The 20,336-nt window shown below is 40.3% G+C and overlaps 1 protein-coding gene across 3 annotated transcripts in view; it reads left to right on the top strand.

Annotated features, from left to right (window-relative positions):
- The window catches only part of FUBP3 (far upstream element binding protein 3), a 47,088-nt gene that overhangs the window by 533 nt on the left and 26,219 nt on the right, over nt 1–20,336 (top strand). For all 3 annotated transcript variants that reach the window (XM_063081726.1, XM_063081727.1, XM_063081725.1), the window contains exon 2: nt 11,312–11,417. In XM_063081726.1, coding sequence (XP_062937796.1) covers nt 11,312–11,417 — 106 coding nt within the window. The remainder of the gene's footprint in view (nt 1–11,311; nt 11,418–20,336) is intronic.

Genomic DNA, 20,336 nt, shown 5'->3' with positions numbered 1-20,336 from the left:
GAGGGTGAAGTGGAAGGAACTCGAGGGTATTTTATTTTTGAGGGTGCTCTTTGGAGAGGGGAGTGGAGTAGGTGTTAAATGGGCGTGGGTGGTCCCCAAGAGGTAGAAATTCCTTATGGAAAGCCTTTGCTTCTCCTGAGGAGAATGTGATACGGACTCATTCTGACAGTGAAACTCTACCATCTGACAATGTCGTGCTTTTTATCAGAGTTAAGCGAACTGGTTTTTAAGAGGTTGCAAGCTTCGCTGGAGAATGAATATGAGACCTGCCAAAAATTCTCTCTGGTTTCTGGCATGGTGCTTAAGAACAGAACGTGCCCTTGTATTGTGGCTAAAACTTACTGACAAGTTAGTACTAATGCCTAAAATTCCTCTGTCGAGTGTCTTATGTTCATCATCTCCTTCCTATGTTGTTGTAAGTTCATTGATACTTTAAAAGTTGGGCTATAACTAATTACTGCTTGATTCCTAACAGAAAGCCACAGGATTCGTTGTATTAGAAGGTCACCACTCGGGCGCTTGAAGATACGGTCTTTACATCTCTTTCCACTTTCCACTATTCCAGGGGAGGGAACCCTCCCTGTTTCCCAGATACTGACTTTTCCTGTTAATACTGATGCTCCTGTAGACATGATACTAGATCCCAGAACTTTCAAACCTGTGGTTCCACCTAAAATTTTGTCTGATGAATTGTTACTTACTCCCTAGGTACCAACCAATACAGTAGTATCCATCTTACTTACACTTCCGAGCCACCCACTGGCTGTAATGGATGAACATGCCATCCAGCTCTCTTGCACCACTCTGCTTGCTGGCGTGTTACAGTGCTCTCTTCTACAGTACAGGGTCCTGAACCTTGTTTCTCACTGGCTACTAATATGTAATGGCTTTCGCTCTGTGCTGATGTGTGACGATCACCTTGTTGGCCTTCTGTGTCCAGGAAGAATTGTAGTCACTACCCTAAAGAGCTCAGATCCTCAGTTTGCAGAAGGCCTGTAGTTGAACATAAAATGAATTTTGAACCATTGAGAAGACTTTCTGCTTCTCTTGAGCCAGTGGTTGACAAACTCATATTCTTGGACAACCTGCTTGAGAGGGAGACCCTCTGTTAAGTGCTGACCTAATGTGGATTGTTGAAGCAGTGGTGTTTACTACTAGCAGTGAAACTTCATTGGAACTGTTCTCAGCTCTGAAGTACACCATTGACTGGAGCAGTAATAAATAAGCCCAATGGAGACAGGGCTGTAAGTGTGTTCCTTCTGAATGTTAACAACTGGAGATCCCTACTATCTACAAGGATTTGATGGCCTTTAAAAACTAAAGAAAAAGCAGGTTTGTGGGTAATTTTAGGTTTATTTTATAGATTTGCATTGGGCAAGAATGAAATGTTAGAAATCTGTAATATTGTGTAGTACGTATAAGGTAAAGCGTACTTCAAAGAATCTCATGTTGTTTGGGCTTCTGGATGGTGATGGTTCTACGTCTCCATTGTATACACAGCATGTTGCAGAGATGTGGTTTTTTTCCCCCACAGTAAATGGAAATAAAAGACAATGTATTTCTTTATTTAAATGATTGCAAAGCCTTTCCTGCCCGCCCCCCCCCCCCAAGTATCCTCATAAACACCAACAACAGTCTGTAAGGCCCTCTTAAGTTTGTCAGAGAGCGGTAAGGTGTCTTGTGCTCAGTTTTTCTAACAGAGAGTCTGAGATGACCCTACAGTTTCTGTTAAGTCTGGATGTGGAGTCCAGCACCTAATCCACTAAGCTTCCCTTCTGGCATCTTGAAGCCTCCTTGTATATCCTTTGGAGTCTTTTCAACAAAATGAACCAATTGTTGCTGTTAGTTCAGAGTGTGGTATTCTTAGATTGAAAGGGAGTGTCTGAAGATGTCATAGAAAATTAGAATTTTTCCACAGCAGTGTGAAGTACAGTGAGTTAATGTTTGGCACAAATGGGTAATTTACCATTCATTCCATAGGAAGTGGAAATATGATCTGATTCAGTGCTATTGATGAAGATCTAAAACTGCTAGGTATTAAAAAAAAATCATGTCTAGTTCTCCCAAGTCATTTGCTGGTTAGCAGAAATATAGGGTTTCTTCAACTAGTTTAGAGAGAACAGGATTCTAATAAAGGTGGGATGTGGACTCAAAGCCAGAGTGGGCCATCCTGTTCTGTGGCCACACTCTATATCTCTATCTGGATTGTCTGTTTAGGTTACAAGGGGACCTCACTGAAATTATTACATGCAAGTCTGTTTTATTTTGTTAAGTTTTTCTAAAGATATAAAATGTTCTCAGAAAGTCCACTACTGATAGTTTAGTAGCGTCTGACATGAAGTGCAAGCAGTTGCATGTTAACAGGATAGTGTGACATTACAGTGTATTACAGATTCCCAGCAGGCTTCCACAAGCTGGACCAGCTGTCTGCCAGTCGTCATCTAAATAGAAGTTCTCTTGTGAAATTGCTGGTACTTTTTAGGACTTTAAGCTCTTATTTTGATGCAGAGCCAGTCAATGCCTCTGCATTGCACAACTCCAGAGTACTCTACTCATGTAGAATACAGTGTAAATGGTGCTTCATGGAGTCGGTATCATGGTGGCCCTGTACCCAATGAGCATAACCAAGCCATTGTAGAATCATTAGAAAGTGACTTTTGACAGATATTTGGGCTTGGAAACTTCTTTACTGGCACCTTTTTGTTGGGGGAAAATGTTGATTGGCATGGGACCTCAGAAGTTCCACAGTCCTCCAGAACATGTCTCCCAGTGCTGCTGTTTCACACTTTGAGCCTGAGCAGTAGATTTGGGATGTGTGCTTTATACCACGGACTGATCTGGGACTTTAGTGCTTTAATGTGCTGACTTTTTTATGCAAGCACTAAATTTCCTTTAAGAGATCACTGTGTGCATCTACCATTAAAAGAAATACACCTTGAGAGATTATGCCTTTGCTCATTTAATATATGTTTTTGACTCATGGCAAAATCAAGTGTGCTGAATGCTCAAGAGATTTAAGTTGTACTCTATTGAGACTGTCTTGTCTGGTGTCCAGTGTTCGAAGAGTTAGCCTTTCACAAGGACTGACTCCTGCCTGTACAATCATTTTAGCTTTCTCAAACACTTGGAAGAAGCCCAGTGTCTGCAGGAAATCCATGAGCTGCTCTGTATCTTTACTTTGATGAGACCCAGTAGAGTACCCTGCAAAGAGCAAGTCTTCGTTAAAAGGCATGGGACCTCGTTAAAGGGTTTTTGTGGTGTCACTGAGCCCATTTGGATTACCATGTATTAATGGAAGTGTCATACTTTATATTTGATATTGAAAAGTAGATAGTAAAGGAACTATACATACCACTGTATGTCTGTCTCTAAGGCTTTCCTCATTTTTGGCTGAGACTTTGTCTTTATTTTAAAATCTGGGCTGGCCAGTTATCCAGTTGGTTAGAGCGTGTTTCTGATAACACCGAAGTCCAGCATTTCATTCCTGTACCAGCCAGCAAAGAAAAAGAATAAAATCTGATACCCGTGTGTATTATCAAACTTTGGTTTCTTTTGAAGTCCCAGTTATTTTGTAGACAACAAATTTGCCTCAACTGCAGTTCTCAGACTAATGGCCTGCATGCTAGAGAGGGCTGTAGGCTTGTTTTGTTTGACCCATGCAGTGCCAATACTTGGAACCTAGAGTGATTTTGCATAAAAATTGAGATTTCTAGCTTCTCCAGAAAAGATCTGGGCACACTGCTCCCACATCCCGCATGGCAATATCAGCAGGAGGTGAGTAGCTGCTGCCCCTCACATTGGGATTGTCCCTCTGAGTTGCCTTCATTCCCACCACCTTGCTGTTGTTTTTCACTGCCCATTGGGATGCCTATATGACACGTTTTTTCCTGATCCTTTTCCGTATTGTTATCCCATCATCTCTGGCTTCTGTCTGAAATTTATAATAGAAAAGAGCTTTAGATGTAGAAGTAGGAAGATGGAGAGTTAGGAGATCTGAGTTTCCTGCAAGTAGCTGCATGACCTTGGGCTAGGTTGGCCTTTCCCAGCATTTGCTCTACAGACTGTTAATAGATCTTCCATGGGCAAATAAGTTTGGGGAATGCAGGTTAAATAAAGGAAAACTGGCTTTTTTGCTGCAGGACTTCTCAGAGCCTTTAATATGCTTATGTGTATTAACTCCTACAAGGGCATAGGGTGTGTACTGTAAGTATCCTGTGTCACTTCATGCCCTCTTTTCATGGAATCACATCAGTTCTGTGCATCAGGCTTCAGGAAATTTTGAGCTAGATAATCTCAACAGTCCCTTCAAATTCATGAACATTTAGAACTTCCATACAGCTAGATCTGAAAAAAACTTTTACCATGTCATTTTGGTTCTTTTGCTTTCTCATATGTTATATTGGATGTCTGTTCAAACTCCCCTCTCTCCTGCTTTTCTATGCAGTCCTTTTATGCCATTGCTTTACCTAAGAATTATCCCAATTGAAAATGTTTTGCATTTAGAATTTTATTAGAAAGACACTTGGGAAAGAATAGCCAGTACTTCTTTTGGAGACATGAACTACACTTTGATTCTAATACCAGACAGTTACAAATCACCTGCAGGACTGAGTAGTGTTAAAGGAAGTAGTAACATGATTAGATTACTTACCATTACTTGAGGATCTGCTGAGTCCAAGGCCTCTTGCTTGGTGCTGCTAGGTCAGTACTAAGAAATAAGACAAGTTTGTAGCTGGGTTTCTCTTATTATGGAATTAGATCCTCACAACAACCAGGTGAGATAGTTAAGACAAGGGCTATAATTCTCATTTCATGTTTGAAAATAATGAGCCAAAGGGAGATAAAGCAATTTTCTCAGGTACACAAATAGTTAATATATGCAGTAGTTCTTGGATCCATGTCTTCTGCATTTTAGGAAGGACTTGGTTTCTTAGCAGGTGTAGTGGGGTAGTTTTCCATCTCAGATGACTGCAGCAGAGGCTTTGAACAAAGCATCAAAGGGACGCTGGGTGGAATTAGATGAAACAGAAGGGAGAAACTTAATGGGCATGTCATCTTCAGGGCCTTTGGTGGGAGGAACCACCTGGAGTGGTATTTCAGCTTAGACCCTCAGCTGATCATCTTAACATTTTGCCCCCATAGCCACTTTAAATTTTGCAAGTGTTTAATGAGCACCTATGTGTCAAGCATTTTGCTATGCATTAGGAAAGTTGTTTAACTTTTTCAGAACTTGGACCTTTCTGAGACTCTTGAAAACTTTGAACTCCCTAAAATATTTAAATAGTTTTGTATGTAATTTCAGAAAGGTCATGAATTTTCTAAAGATAAACCTTAGAGCTCTGAAGCACTTAAAGAACCTTTGTCCTAGGGGTACCAAGATGACCGAGATAGGTCTACTTTTCAGAGAGCTCTCTAGTGGGGAGACAGTATAACCAGTAACTTCTTCAGTGAGGTTATGCTATTTAGAGTTGGTTTATAAAATGCTTTGCAAACACAAATATGGGCGTATTTAATTCTGCCCAAGTGTGGGTGGGATGAGGTTGTCAGGAAAAGCTCCTGAGAAGAGCTGACATCTTACTCAATTGTAGAATTCCTTCTTTTGGTTAATGCCAGTAAATAGGGCAGGATCTGCCAGGTCCCCATGTCACATGACAACAATAGCTGCCATTTATTGAGCCCATGTTGTGCTGGGTGCCAGGCAAAGATTCTTATATATATTCACTTATTTTATGGTCACAAAATCCCGGGGGCGGGGAGTGGGGAGAGGAGGTAGTATTGTGAAGTGGTTGTTAAGGCGATAGACTTTGGATTCAGACATATGAGTTCAAGTTCTGGTTCTGTCACTTACTAGCTTGGTTACATTAGACAAGTTATTTGACTTCTTTAGCCTCAGTTTTCTCATCTTTAAAATGAAAATAGTTGATGGTAGTAATAATTTAAAAAACAATAGCTAATATTAGAAGTTAGGAGGTAACCTTTGAGTGGTGGCAGTGGATAGTAACTGAAGGGGCCTTAAGGTAGTCTTCTGGAGTGCTGGTAATGTTGTTTCTTGAACTGGGTGCTAGTTACATAGGCACTTTTTAGTATGTGAAAATTCAGCAAGCTTATAAACTTAAGATCCATGTACTTTTCTGTGTTATTATTATACTTTAAAAAGAGGTTAGAATAGCACACATGTCTGGTTCCTTACTGTGTGCCCAGCCATTGTTCTGGGTGCTTTACATTTGTTATTTTGTTATCTCCATGGATACAATTCCAGGCATACTGGCTCCAAATCCTACAGTAATGAGAATAGTAGCTACTTTATAAAGTCACTGTGGAGAGTAAATGAGGACATTGCCAGGCACTTAGTAAGTGCACAATAAATTTGATATACTCTCTTCTATGTAACATACTAGGTAGTGGAATGCAGGCCTAGGACTTTCCCCTATGCGCCATGACTTTGGATCTTGGGAGTTGCTGTTAGCCACTGGGCTCTACTGGCCCTGGCCACATACTGTTTCCTCCTGCCATGGGTAGCAGAAACTGTTTCAATCCGACTCGTGGATTCTCCAGACAGGGCCACTCTGAGGCTGTAGAGCAGAGCTTCCAAGGAAGCAAGTTGAGTTCCCGTTCCCTGGGTAGTGATGTTACCTTTCACCTCTGCTTGCTGGATCTGTGAGAATCAGCAGTCACTCTACTTAGTAGCACGGACATCATATGTGATGACTTCCTGGCATTCAGGGGGCTTTGCCTGTTTCTATTTAGCGTAAACCTTTACGAAGTGCGAAATTGTGAAGATATTCACAGCTGCCTGTTCAGATTTATAAGGTGAACTACTTTGATTATGTAACTGCTCAGAGAATTTTAGTCCTCAAATGTGCACTGGGAATAATTAACTATCATGTTTCCTAACTTTAGTGATTTGTGTACCAGCTTTATGGTTTTTGCCCTAACAGTGAACTCTCAATATGTTATTAATATTTTTAAATTTAGATTTATTTAAAATATTTTTTAAAAGGAAACTAAATCACTATCAGAAGTGGAAAACTTTGCCATGCATAGAAGGTAACCGTAAGAACAATGTATGTATGCATTTAAAAACATTCAACCTCCTAAAATTGCCTTATCTATTCATATTTGGAAAACCCTGGTTTGGCTGCCCCTGCATTGTACTGATGAAGATACCAGGGAGCAGAGTCTTGCCCAAGGTCATACACCTGAAGAGCTGGCTGAAAAACCAGGACTTTTGACTGATCTCTGGTCTGGTGCTCCTTCCCCTGCGTTTCTACTAACTACTGGCAGTGGAGGCTAAGTGTCTTTGACGTTGACTTACTTTTCATCTATCACTGTGCTTAAAATAGCCCAGGTAGTGGGATGACCACCTCCCCCAAAAAGGGGGAAAATGACTTCTGTAGCAGGAAAATCAGTAGCAGAGTCCCCTCAAGGTCATGCTTGCATATAAAAAGTAGAGCGTCCTTGGTTTTGTTGGAGTGTCCTCACTCTTATCTTCTGGCCTATGCCATTATGAAAGGAGGACTGTAACTCACTTTCCTTAAGCAGCTGCTGTTCAGAATGATCAGTCATGATGTGAGGAATTGCTTGAGCTCTGTGCACTGGAAGTCGTTAGGTTTTAAAATCTTGGGGAATTGAAGTAAAATAAAGTATTAGGTGGAGGAAAGGGAGGTAGCCTAGTGGTTAGAGAATGGACCCTAGAGACAGGGAGGCCTGGTTTAAATACTGTTTCTGCCATTATAAGATGGATTCCTTTGGGCAGATCACTTAGCTTCTCTGAGTCCCCATTTTTCTTATCTTAATTGAAAATACAATATAATACCAACCTCCTAGAGAATCATAAGGAGTAAATGAGGTAACATGTTAAAGTGCTCTTAGCAGAGTACCTAGCACGTAGTAAGCACTCACCAAATTTTAATTCTCATTATTTTAAACATTTAAAATCATTTCTTGGAACAAGGTGGTATTTGTATGAATAAATGAATATACTGTTTCCTTATAGTATACTGTAATATGATGTGTAATGTAATATAAGTGTAAATTATAATATAATTGTATGTTGTAATGTTGAACTCATATCTAACGTTTGGTTAGCCAGGATTCAAATGCAGTCTACTGACGTCAGAGCTGCACCTCTCTTGCTATTATTCTATACTGCTTCTCTTAGTGGAAATTTCTCAAATTATAGATAACTGAAGCAAGCATAAATTAAGAACAGCTCTGAAAGCCTTAGTCACATTTTAGAAGGATGCTTGTTGATTTAATCAAAATCAGGAATAGGAAACTATTGTAACACTTCCAGCTTATCGGTTTTGAGAAAAAAAATGACATTCCAGGAACATATGAAACTAGTATATAAATTATAAGGAACGCCAAGGACTCAGGAATACATTTTAACTACTTTAGAAGGAAGGCAAAAGATCTGGAAGCCAGGAGGCGTCATCAAAAGGGAATAGGGATAATGTGCCTGGTGTGTCAAGCTTGTGTTTGGGATCCTCCTGTCTTTGAGTGATTTTATACACATGCTCTTGGGCCTCCACAGAGAATCGTAAGCCCCTTTCCCCATTCTTTTCTGTTTTGGGGTCATCTTCACTGTCTGCTGGGAATGTTTTGGGCTGACTTTAAAAGAACAACTGGGCCAGTAATCCTGAGCACTTCCAAGCCAGCCATTTACTGCTCAGTTTATTGTGGCAGTTTAAAGTGTGTCCATGTGGCACAAGCCACTGCAGTGTCCTCGCCTTTTAAGTCCACCTGCTTTGCCAGCTGAGTCCTTAAAGGTAGTTTTTGCATCTTAAGTAGCCATCCTCCGCAAGCTTATCCAAAACAAAAATGGAGAGCAAGACTACAAGTCAGTAGTAGAGTGTTGTTAGGCAAGAGTTATACAGTGTTTTGTTTGAGAACAAGTGACCCCTTGCCCTGAGACTTGTATATTAGGAGGTAGGTTTCTATCAGCAGTCTGTGTTAGTTTTTTCTTTTTTTTCTTTTTGGTGGCTGGCTGGTACAGGGATCCGAACCCTTGACCTTGGTGTTATTACACTACTGTAATCAACTGAGCTAACAGGCCAGCCCTATCTTAGTATTTTAATTTTGTGTGTTTGGCCAGTAAGGGGATCTGAACAGTGTTATCAGCACCGTACTCTAACCAGCTAAGCTAACTGGCCAGCCCAGTATTTTAATTATTTCCTTTTAAAAAATGTTTTTAAACAATTGCCCATCCAGGCTGCCATCATCTCTTGCCTAACAAAAGTGTGGCTGGCAAAGTTTTTCTTTAAAGGTCTATATAGTAAATGTTATATTATAGGCTTTGCACACTATATGATCTCTGTGAAACTCCTCAGCTGTGCTATTGTAGTGCAAAGGCAGCCATAGACAATACATAAACAAATGAGTGTGGTTATATTCTAACAAAATTTTAATTGCAAAAGCAGGTGGTTCACCAGCCACAGTTTGCTGACCCCTGGCCTCCACTATGATAGTATTTCCTAAATGGTCTTCCTGCTCTTGTCTCCTTACAATCTATTTTCCTTGTAGTGGTCAAGGGGATCTTTTTAAAACATATATCAGCATGTTACTCCCCTGATTAAGACTTGTAGTAGCTTCCCATCAGCCTTCCTATAAAATCCGTGCTCCTTACCATGACCTATTAGGACCTAGGTGAACTGCCCACCTTTTGGAACACATCTTGTTCCTTCCACTTTAATGACATTGACTTCTTCCTCCAGGCTCATACCTACCAAGATTGCTCCTGCCTCAGGGCCTTTGTACAAGCTATTTCCTCTGCCTAGAATATTCTTCCTCAGATTTTTGTGTGTGGCCAGCGCTTTATCATCATTCAGGTCTCAGATCAGATGTCACCTCCTCACAGTCGAGTAGCCTTCCCTGATCACCCTATTTAAAGCAGCTCTCCTAACTACTCTCTGTATGTCATTATCTTCTCTTGTATTATTAGCCTTTCACCAACTGGAATGATCAGTTGATTGACTACCTTGTTTACCTTGTGAGGGTTCAGGAGAGTAGGGGCCTGATTGTTCTTGCTCATCTCAGCAGAACCCATCATACAGTAGATACTTAACATTTGTTGGGTGAATTGCCTTGTTTTACAAACCTAGTATTTGTGAGGTGCTCTCTGGTATTCAAATCTCCTTTGTGCTAAAGGTATCTTATTAATCTTTTTAAAAACTATGAAGCAAATGGTATTATACTCTGGGGATCTTATGCAGAGAAGAAAGAGACTTGCCCAACATCACAGATCTAGTAAGTAGAAGGGATGAGACCATACCTCTGGATGCCTGCAGCTTAAAATCCTGTATTTGGGACTAGCCAGTTAGCTCAATTGGTTAAAGCATGATGCTGATGACACCAAGGTCCAGGGTCAAAAGAGAAAATAAGGAGAAAAAAAAAAAGATAAGTCCTGTGTTTGGTTTTCAGTATCATGATTGTCTTTGGTTGTTTATTTGTTTAAGGTAATTTATCTTTATGTTGGTCCCAGAAGGTCTCAGACTTCTAGGCACATTTGGACTAGCTCAGAACTACCACTGAAGACTTTGCTCTGTGGGAGCTATCACAGCTTGATCCACCCCTGCTTTTTAAGCTTCACTGAGAGTTAAAGAGTTGATTTATTATGATCACATTTAATTTCCTGATGGGAACAAAGTAGACAAGTAGCAATACCATTTGTTTCTGGGAGAAAATTTTTAATAGCTATGTTCCATTCTTTCACTGTTAATAAATAATAAAAGTTGAAGTAGCTCTCAGAGGTTATCTCCCTTTCTCCAGTGTAGGAATCCTTCCAAAATTAGACACTTCCAGTGAAGAGAAGAAGCTTACCATTTTATATCTCTATAGATCACATCATCAGTTTATAGATGTTAAAGTTAGTCGGATGGATATATTCCTAAAGAGTTGTCACATTTGAGCAAACAAGGCCTTTTGCATATTCGTGGGGAATTTGTTGTTTAAGGGAACCCTGTGATAAAAGGGTTCAAAACTTTGTTTTGAACAAAGTTCTTCATATTGTCGGCCTTTTTTTTTTTTACTTAAAATGCAGCATACCTATATGTTAAGTGATGACTTAATACTAATTTGCTCGTAGAAAACACATTTTTGGAAGTATTTTATTTCTAAAGACACGTTAGCATTATTAAGACCAAAAGAAACCTGACTTAACAGTGAAAAGTGTTTGTCCTATCATGACATTGCCTTGCATTAATCTAGGTGTGGGGAGAAATGGGATAATAGCCATTTAAAGAGGATTCCTGTCTTTCTCCCTCAGAGCCATGATTTGTTATTGAGTATTTAAATCTGATTCTCTCTGTAGATTGCTGCTAAAATTGATTCAGTTCCTCACTTGAATAATTCCACACCTCTAGTGGACCCCTCGGTGTATGGATATGGAGTACAGAAACGACCCTTAGATGATGGAGGTAAGTAGCTGTAAATATCTTTGCCTTTCAGATGGTAGTGAACTTGCTGGTTAAGTTTGAATCTGTGTCAGTCATTTACTTAACAGCTGTCATAAACGTCACTCTTTTAGGAGGAATGGTTGAGGGGAAGTATTTAGGATGATTTTTTTCTTGGCAATTCTCCAGCATTTGAGTTCCTGTTTGCCTTGATAATACAGGAGTCTTTTCAGTTGGGCTCTAAGGTAAAGACTCAGCCCCTGAGCATCATCGTGGAAGTAATTTGACCTATTTGAGACTTTTCTTTGATTCTTTCAGTGCATGCATGGGAATTGAAGTTCCCACTTTTCTCAGAGAAAAGCTAAGATTCAGTACATGTCTCTGGGGAAGCTGTGGCTATGTCTTGACCTTAAAGAAAGAGAAGAATGGGGGTGGCTTTATACAGTCTTATCTGCTGGTTTTTCACCATTCCCATTAGTGACATGCTCTTTCTAGAAACATTTGTTTTGGTTTTATTCATTCATTTATTGTTTTGTTGGTTTGTTTATATACACTACTCCATCCCAAAACAAATTTGAGACCATTTAGAAGTGCCCATCACCAGCACTTTGACAGAGTATCTGTCTGATGTGTTTCTGCACAGAGATTGGACTTCCTTTATAATATTTTGCCTCCTGCAAAGTATTACTGTAAAAGGGATAATGGAATACACTAGATTGCACATGAATTTGCATGTAGCCAGGTGCATCAGTGTCTTTTCTGCTGTCCTGTCGATCTGCATATGCATCCAATTGTGTATATATGTACATATTTCTGTGATACATTATTAAATGAAAAAATCAAGATGTAGAATAGTATGTATTGTATAATCTCCTTTTCCAAAAAAATGCATATTTTTATGTACATAGAAAAAATATAGGGGGGTTGGCAGGTGGCTCACTGCGTGAGTGTGGTGCTGATAACACTGAGGTCAAGTGTTCTGATCACTATATCGGGCCAGCCAACCAAAAAAAGAAAGAAAAAATATAAGTTGGCATGACTGTGATTTCTATGATCACTTCAGGAATCCTAAAAGAGATGACCATTATTTTTAGATGTGGGAGCATTTTTGGAATAATTGTTTAGACCTCACACTATGAAGATTTTAAGGGGACAGCGCTCATTTGAGTGTAAAAATTCTTATTTAAAAAACTCTTAATGGTCACACGCACACAATATCAATCCTGGGGCCATTGGAACTAAGGTAACCATTTAAACTGCTGCTCCAAAATGTCACCCTGTGATCTTTTTATATTTGACTGGTGTTAGTGGTTTCTTAGACCAAACATGGCTGATTACATTATCTGCATTTTTGTCTTAGTGAAAAGCTTGAATGCAAGTAACCTTTTTACCTTTTCAGGGCAATCATGCTTTGGTTCCTCCTAAGGGACCTCAATGTAAAAATAAAACTAAGTTGTCTGGCTCTGAGCACCTGTCTCATTAACAGACAGTGTCTCTCTAGCTCAGTGTTTCCAGAAATCGAGATCAATACATTTCACAACTCATTCAGCCTTTCACAACAATTCAGCCTTGTTTTCGCCCAATATGTGGAGTTGAAGTGTTAAAACTTGTGCATGCAGTGAACAGGTTGTCACTGTGTCCTTTGCATAAGGAACCCCGAAACATTTGCAAATGAAGCCCTCTGGTGTTTTGCAGACATTTTTCTCCCATCAGTGCTTTGCACACCCATTTGAAAGGAATTAGTAAAAGACTCTGAATTTATTGATAAAGAGAACTGAGTAGCAGGCAGGTGTGGCTGACTTGGCCAGGATCACCCGGTAAGTTTAGAATTTCACTTAAAACCCCAGTTCACTATTGTATTGTGTATTTTCACCTGTGAATTTTTTTTTTTTTTTTTTATAACCATAATTTTTTGCATGTCTACCCTTTGGGGACTATCCTTCTAAGCAGAAAATGAATATGGTTTCTCTTTTTCCTCTCTAAATATTAAGCCTTCTCATAGTAGGAAAGAACCAAGAAAGAACCTTTCAGCTTCCTGCCAGATCTCCATCAGCTCTGGATGTCTAGTCTTATATAACAACATACTATATTTGAAGAACAAGACATTTCCCTCAGGCTTTTTACATTCTGCATTACAGTTTGATAAAATTATTCCTCTCTTCTGTTGAGCACTGTGTAAAGAACAGAATTATTCAAATATTTTGTTTTTCTCCAAGTTGGCGTCCACATGTAGAATTTGAGGTTTGCTGTTGAGCCCATTGGAAGCCCTGGCACTGGGGGCCTGCGGGGTCTTGTTGGTTTTGTCATTTGCTTTCTGACAGGGAGAAGGTCACTGGGTCAGTTCTGTTCTCTCAAGAGAATAAATATACAAATAAACAGATCCTGTGGAGAGAAGTGATGGTCATGTTTAGCTCACAGCTTTCTGAGGCTCACAGTCTTGTTGGTGCGATAAAAGTTTAGAAAAGCAGAGGCAGAACAAGAAACGCATTCCGGTGCTTTTTTCTCAGCAATAAAGATTTGCAACGGCTTTGCAGATTTTTGTTTGTTTGGTTTGGCTTGGTGGGTTTTTTTGACAGAAGCTCACGACGTCACGTCTTTAGCAATCCAAACTTTCTAACTTTCCTGTGAAGCAGGGTTCTTTAACCTTTAGGAGATTAAAGTTCAGTCCCCTAGAACTTTCTGGAGGTGTTATTCGGTCTATTTAAGAATACTTCAACTCTTAAGTTAATTAGAAAGAATCTTAACACAAGGTTTATTTGGGACATTGAGATTTGCAAGCAAGCATATGAATTGGAGGATTAAAAAATGTGCTAGACAGTGAAACAATGGGAAAGATTTGTTCCTGACGTAGAAAGGGATTTGGGTTAGTTGTGTTCCAGGGATGGCAATTTTGAGCAGTCTATCAGATTGCCGGTTCATAACATGCTTTGAACCCAGCAAGTGGAATCTAGAGCTCAGTGCTTACAGCCTGCCTTGTGCCCTTCCCTGGGAAGAGCAGTCCTTCCACTGCCCTCTAGTCTTGGATCAGGTCATTTTGACCATTAGCATCCTCAGTCTTGACATCCACGCTTTCTACTAGTCTTTGAGGTGTTCCTTTGGCACCACACCCATTCAGGAATCCCCTCTCTGGTCTTGGTTGGGGCACCTTTTCCATCCCAGTACTTTGCTTCTGCTGCAGCTGGAGCCTCTTCCTGGAGCCAGTCTAACCCGTTCCATTCCTTTCTTCTAAGACTGATGGCAGCTTCCCATAACTGGGAGATCCAGATCTTCCTAACTTGGCCATCACCTGCCCAACCTAGTAGTCTCGTTCTCCCCTGCCTGTGGCCTGCACCACCTCAGGCCAGAGCCTGCCAGCACCAGTCTCTGCTTTGGGAAAAGAGAGAAAACTGAATCTCAGAGATATTGATTCTTTCTCTGAAGGAAGGTAATGACAGATGCTGGAAAGATGAAAAACCAAGACTAAACATCAGTGCCTGAGAGTTGGAGGGGATGGGAGGGAAATTTGCCTTTTATGAAGTGGGTAAAACGAGTCAGGGACATTGTTGGGCAGTGGGCTTCAAGCTGGGTACACGAAGACTTGCCCATTAGTTGGGTATGGATTGGTTTACCATATCCACTAGTTAAAAGGAATTCTTTTCCAGCTCTTTGGCTTCTGTTCACCCTCTGCCCTCAAGTGGACCTCTCTAAGAACTGTGTCTGCATTGAGAGATGGTGCCCTTCTTGCCACACCCCCTTCTCACATTCCCTTTCTTTGGTATATCACCTGGGGAGGTAAGATCCTCAGAAGTCAATAATTCTTCCTCCCTCCTTTCATCCATCTATTCATTTTAGGATTATAATTCGGAAGTCAGGTGGTAGTGACATGGTGTATCAATATGTGAGTTGGGAAAATGAGGTGAGATTTTTGGGGGCGTTGAATAGACATTTTCCACAAAAAAGAATGAGGTAAATCTGCAATACGTGTGTGACAAAAATATAACTAAGCTCAGATATAATGCCTGGTTACATTCTTTGTAACTATTAACCTAGGAAAAACATTTAGAAGTTACATTATAAGAGGATTCATAGTTTCTCAGAGTCCTTTTAGGGGATGTGTTAACCAAAGTAGATCTCCACCCTGGCTGGGGATCCGAATCACCTGAGGTGCTTTTAAAAAGTCATCTTGATAATACAATTCTCTAGAAAACAGTTTTGCAATCTTATAAAACTAAACACGCATTTATCATACAACCCACAGTTGCATTCTTGGGCATTTATCCCCAAGAAATGAAAACTTAATGTTTATACAAAAACCGGTCCACAAATCTTCATAGTAGCTTTATTCATAATCACCCCAAACTGAAAACTGCCCAAATGTTCTTCAGCAGATGAATAGTTCAACAAACCTTGGTACATCCATGCCTTAGAATATTACTTAACAGTAAAAAGGAACAACTGATGGATACATGCAACAACTGGGATAAACTTCCAGGGAGTTATGCTGTGTGCAAAGAACCAATCACAATAGATTACGTACTGTATGATCCTTTTTATATAACATTTTTGGAATGGAGAGCAGATTGGTGATAGCCAGAAGTTAGGGATTGAGTGCTGGGGTTTAACAGGAGGTGATGCTGAATAGGATAAGAAAAGATCACAACTGGAAGGGAACCTGAAGCTTAAACTATTGTGTAGGTCTGGAGAAGTAAGTGGTTTGACCAAGGCCAGATACCTGATAAGTGACGAAGGGGAGACTTGAACTTGGGTCTCTGTCTCATATGCTGTAATAGTACAGTGCTTGAAAATGTGGATTTCAAAGTCTGATAGATCAGGGTTTGAATCCCAGCTCTGCCATTTGTTAGCTGAGTGACTCTGGGCAAGCCACTTAACATCTCTGAGCCTCTGTTTCCTCACGTATAAAATGGAGCTAATTATACCTACCTTATGAGATTATCATAAAGGTTATATGAAGTTATTTTCAAACTTTTTAAAATACCACTCAAAATATGAGAAAACTCATATTTCCTTTAAAACTAGTCAGTACATATTAAAACGTGTAACTGAAACAAAAGTTTAATGAAATACATACACTTATTACATATGGTACATTATGTTTTCTATTTCACTTTTTAATAAGGCTGGTTCTGACCCCCAAATGATTTCATGACCACTGGCTTAAACGAAAATAAGGCTTAGTGCTGTGAATATAGTATTGTAGCATTATTTTTCCTCTTCATGTCACTCCCATTGCTCCTCAGGTCAGGCCTTGGATAGGCACTTGTCCTGCAGGAGGGGGTGCAGGTCCTAAGGTGTCCCCATCCCTGGAGGCTGGGTTATGTCTCCTAATCACAGAGCTTTCTGCTTTCCCCAGTAGACTTTGCCCTAAGCTCCTTGAGGGCAAAGATTACCTTGCTTACCGTTTTATACCCAGGACTGGCACAGTGTTCAGCATCTGAAAGGCACCCACTTGTGGGATGAAGAATGATCTAGAGAGAATTAAACAATGATAGTGCTGAAACACCCAAGATAAAGGGCAGGGAGGCATAAAAGGTGCAGAGCTCACGTGGGCATGGGTACCTCACCTGTGCACTGTTCTGAGGGCTTGAACCCTGCTAATTGCACCTTCCTCTTCAGTAAAGTGGGAATGACAATGACAGCATCTGCCTCTTAGGCAGAGCTCTTGTACAACTTAAGTAGGTTCATGCAAGTGAAGCGCCTAGAAAAGCACCTAGTGTGGCTGGGGGTGGTATTCTTTCCCACTCAAAAGTACAGTAGACTGCAAGTAAGTGACATAATTGAGATAAACTTGAATTTACTCTCACTTTTTAAAGTGTAATAATTTGCAAAATTCACAACAGATTACTTGCCCAAGGGCCTTTCAGCTGAACTGACATATCTGAGAGTTTTGTGGCCCTGCAGCAAGAGTTGCTGCCTAGAACATAGAAAGCCTTTGTTCTGCCCCTGGGAGAAAAGCTTTTTAAACTTCTTTGAATCCTGTGAATCCCCACAGCTAACTGTAAGAATTACTCACCTTAGCTGAAGCTTGGAAAAGCATTGGTCAGAGTCAGAAGAAGCCCAGTATCCAAGAAAGGGGATGGAGGTGGGGTTTGTTTTCCATGTCTGAGGAAGAAGGTCTAAATTATTTGTTTTTGCTAGTCATATAAAAACGCTTGACATTTTTACTCCTGACTCACTCACCTGTCTTTGGCCTGCTGTTCTGTGCATGTTGGCTAGCCTGTGTTGTCTGAGCTGTTGTGAGTAGTAATTGCTACTTCTGTTCCAGCGAGGGTGGGGGTTGTATTAAAATTGATGCATGTTATAGAGTTGGGTATGTTTCCCAGTGATATTTTGTTAGCATTACTTTTGCAGGGAAAAAATAAAGACTTTTTTTCCTCCTCCTCAATAATTGGAAAAAAAGGTCTGGCCACCTTTTTTTTTTTTTTTTTTTTAAGGATCATTATTGTAATTGGCAGAGTATTACTCTTCAGAAAGAATTTCTTACATTTCAGCCTGTCTTTTCTGTGAGAAGCTCATCTTTCCATATTTATAGCTCAGGTGGCTTGCTATTACATGGTGCACAGGATAAATGAGGACTACACCTGTGTGCAAGTGTGTGTTAGAATTGAGCTAAGGGGAACTTTTGGAGCCAGATGAAGCATTGTCAACCAGCATGCACCATTAACGGGAAATGAGACTGATTTAATTCAGTATTTTTCCTTTTTTTTTTACAGTCAAATGACCATAGTTACCATTAAATTGAACTTGATGGGTGTTCCATCTGCCTCCCTAGTGTGACCCCTCTTCATCATAAAGACTAAGGAGAGGTTCTCTGTTCCTGGAGTTAGACATATCAGTTTGCTGTTTGAGTGCCCAGTGCCCCCTATCTAACTGCTGGTTTTCATTTTTAGGCACCAAATGGGAATGTTTCCGAAGGGAATGAAACTTTAAATCACGCATTTCAGCCTTGGGCTACAGCATTTGCATGGAGGAGGGAGACGATTTGTCCTTCTTAAGCATCTGCCAACTTAAAGAGTTGACTCTGGATTTGAGTTTGATTTCATTCTTCGGTGGTGTGGCTCTCAGCAGTCCATCTGTTTGTTGGATGATGGTGTGTGCACTTTTATTTTCAATCTTTGTGAGCACCTCCACTTGTCAGTAAAGCACTTGGCTATCAGAAATGATATTGTGTGTGTGGCACCTGTGGCACGTAGTGTGCCAGCAAAAAGGAATTTCCATTTTCGTGATGAGCACAAAATTTCAAATGGCTTTTGAACAGGAGCCCTATGAGTGTTCTCACGAGTCTCACAAAGTTCTTTACAGTAGCAGGGCCCTTTACTCTTTTTCTGTAGCTTTTCTGGCTGAGACAGAAATAGCTGAAGATCATCAGCGTTTTGATGTCTCTTACCAGGTGGCACAGTGGACCAGGAGCCACGATCCAGCTGTGTTGCCCTGATTGGGGAATAGGCACCTCTCCTCTGTATTCTTTGTTTCAAAACATTTTAGTTCCACTGTCTTCAATGGATTCTTAACCTGCTAAGAGGAATTCTCATGGTAATCAGAGAAGCTGAGCTTGACTCTTAAATAGGAAGAGCTAACCAAATTCGTGGGCACTCTGTCCTTGACTTTTTCCTTTGGTATATTTCCTTTCCTCCCCACTGCCTTATGTGGTGGACATTCCTCTCTCACATCATTTGGTGGCTGAGTCTGCAACAAGGATTTCTTTCCTAAGCTGGTGATTGTCTAGTTTTCATGTGAAATGGGAATTGTGACCATTACCTCTCCCAAGCAAGAGCATTTCTTATGTTCCAACTAGATATGCAAAAAAAAAAAAAAAAAAAAATGTGTCAATTGAAAACAATTCTCTTATCCCTGAGATAAGCAGATTAATAGCATATAGTGTCAATATTTTGGCTTCAGACCATTATTATATTGATCCAGAAGAAATATGGTATTGACTCAGTAGCTACGTTTACTTTTTGCTAGCATTATTTCTCTATGCTTTTTCTTCTCCTTTTAAAATGTCATGATCTGGTTTCTTTTCCTTTGTCTCTTTATGACCAACTACTGTCCAGTCAGAGAATGACAGGGCTAAGTTTAAACAGAAAGAAGAGCAGTTGGAGTTCTTTTCTCAGATGTCAAACCATTTTACTCTTTGTCCCGAAGTTGATGTAATTAATCCCAGTTCCTGCTTATCTCATATCTATCCTTATAATAACTTTCCCTAAAGACATATTTTTGAAAAATGCTCTTTTTTAGCATCTCATAAGTTTCATTCAGTTCTTTATAATATGTTTAAGATGTGTTCTTTTTCATTGTCTGCTAGCTATAGTTCCTGAGCAGTGTTTTCCAAAAGAGAAACACCACAGAATCATTTCTGCCAATGACTGGTGAAGGAGACACTCATCAATAGCTGAAAGAGGAGAAACTGGAACAAAAAGCATAGCTAAAGTGGTTTTGTGGGAATGTGATTGCAGAGTTGGTTTTAATAAGAGGCTGTTTGGCACTGTGTCTCTGAGAAATGGGCTTGAAAGGCAGTTGCTCATTCTTAGTGTCCACTGCGGACTCTGGACTGCTGTGGGGGGTATCCATGAAGAGGAAGGGAGGAGGCCAGATCCTCTCCTTGAGATGCTCATGCTCTTGGGAAGGTGGGGGTGTGGTGGGGCTGTCTCCCCCTCCATGGCCAGCAGGAACATATGTGCATCTTTTAGTGACTACAGCTGCCACGAAACAGTTCTTAACAATGCTTCCAAGGAGGTTAAATCTTCTCATTTGCTTTTAAAAGAGAGAGAAAGAAGCCTCTCTATCTTTACATTGAGCTTGGATCCAGGGCAGGAGGGAGGTATGAAGTTAGAGGGATTTAGGCAAGCAGGATTTTCTCCCAGGCCTCTCAGCATGTAGACACACAGATCAATTTCTTATCCTGTGTTCAGCTGGACACTGGGTTAGAGACTGTGTTGATCAAGA

This window comes from Cynocephalus volans, chromosome 17, assembly GCF_027409185.1.
Source record: "Cynocephalus volans isolate mCynVol1 chromosome 17, mCynVol1.pri, whole genome shotgun sequence".
Taxonomy (NCBI): Eukaryota; Metazoa; Chordata; class Mammalia; order Dermoptera; family Cynocephalidae; genus Cynocephalus; species Cynocephalus volans.
This window is presented reverse-complemented; position numbering and strand designations above follow the sequence as displayed.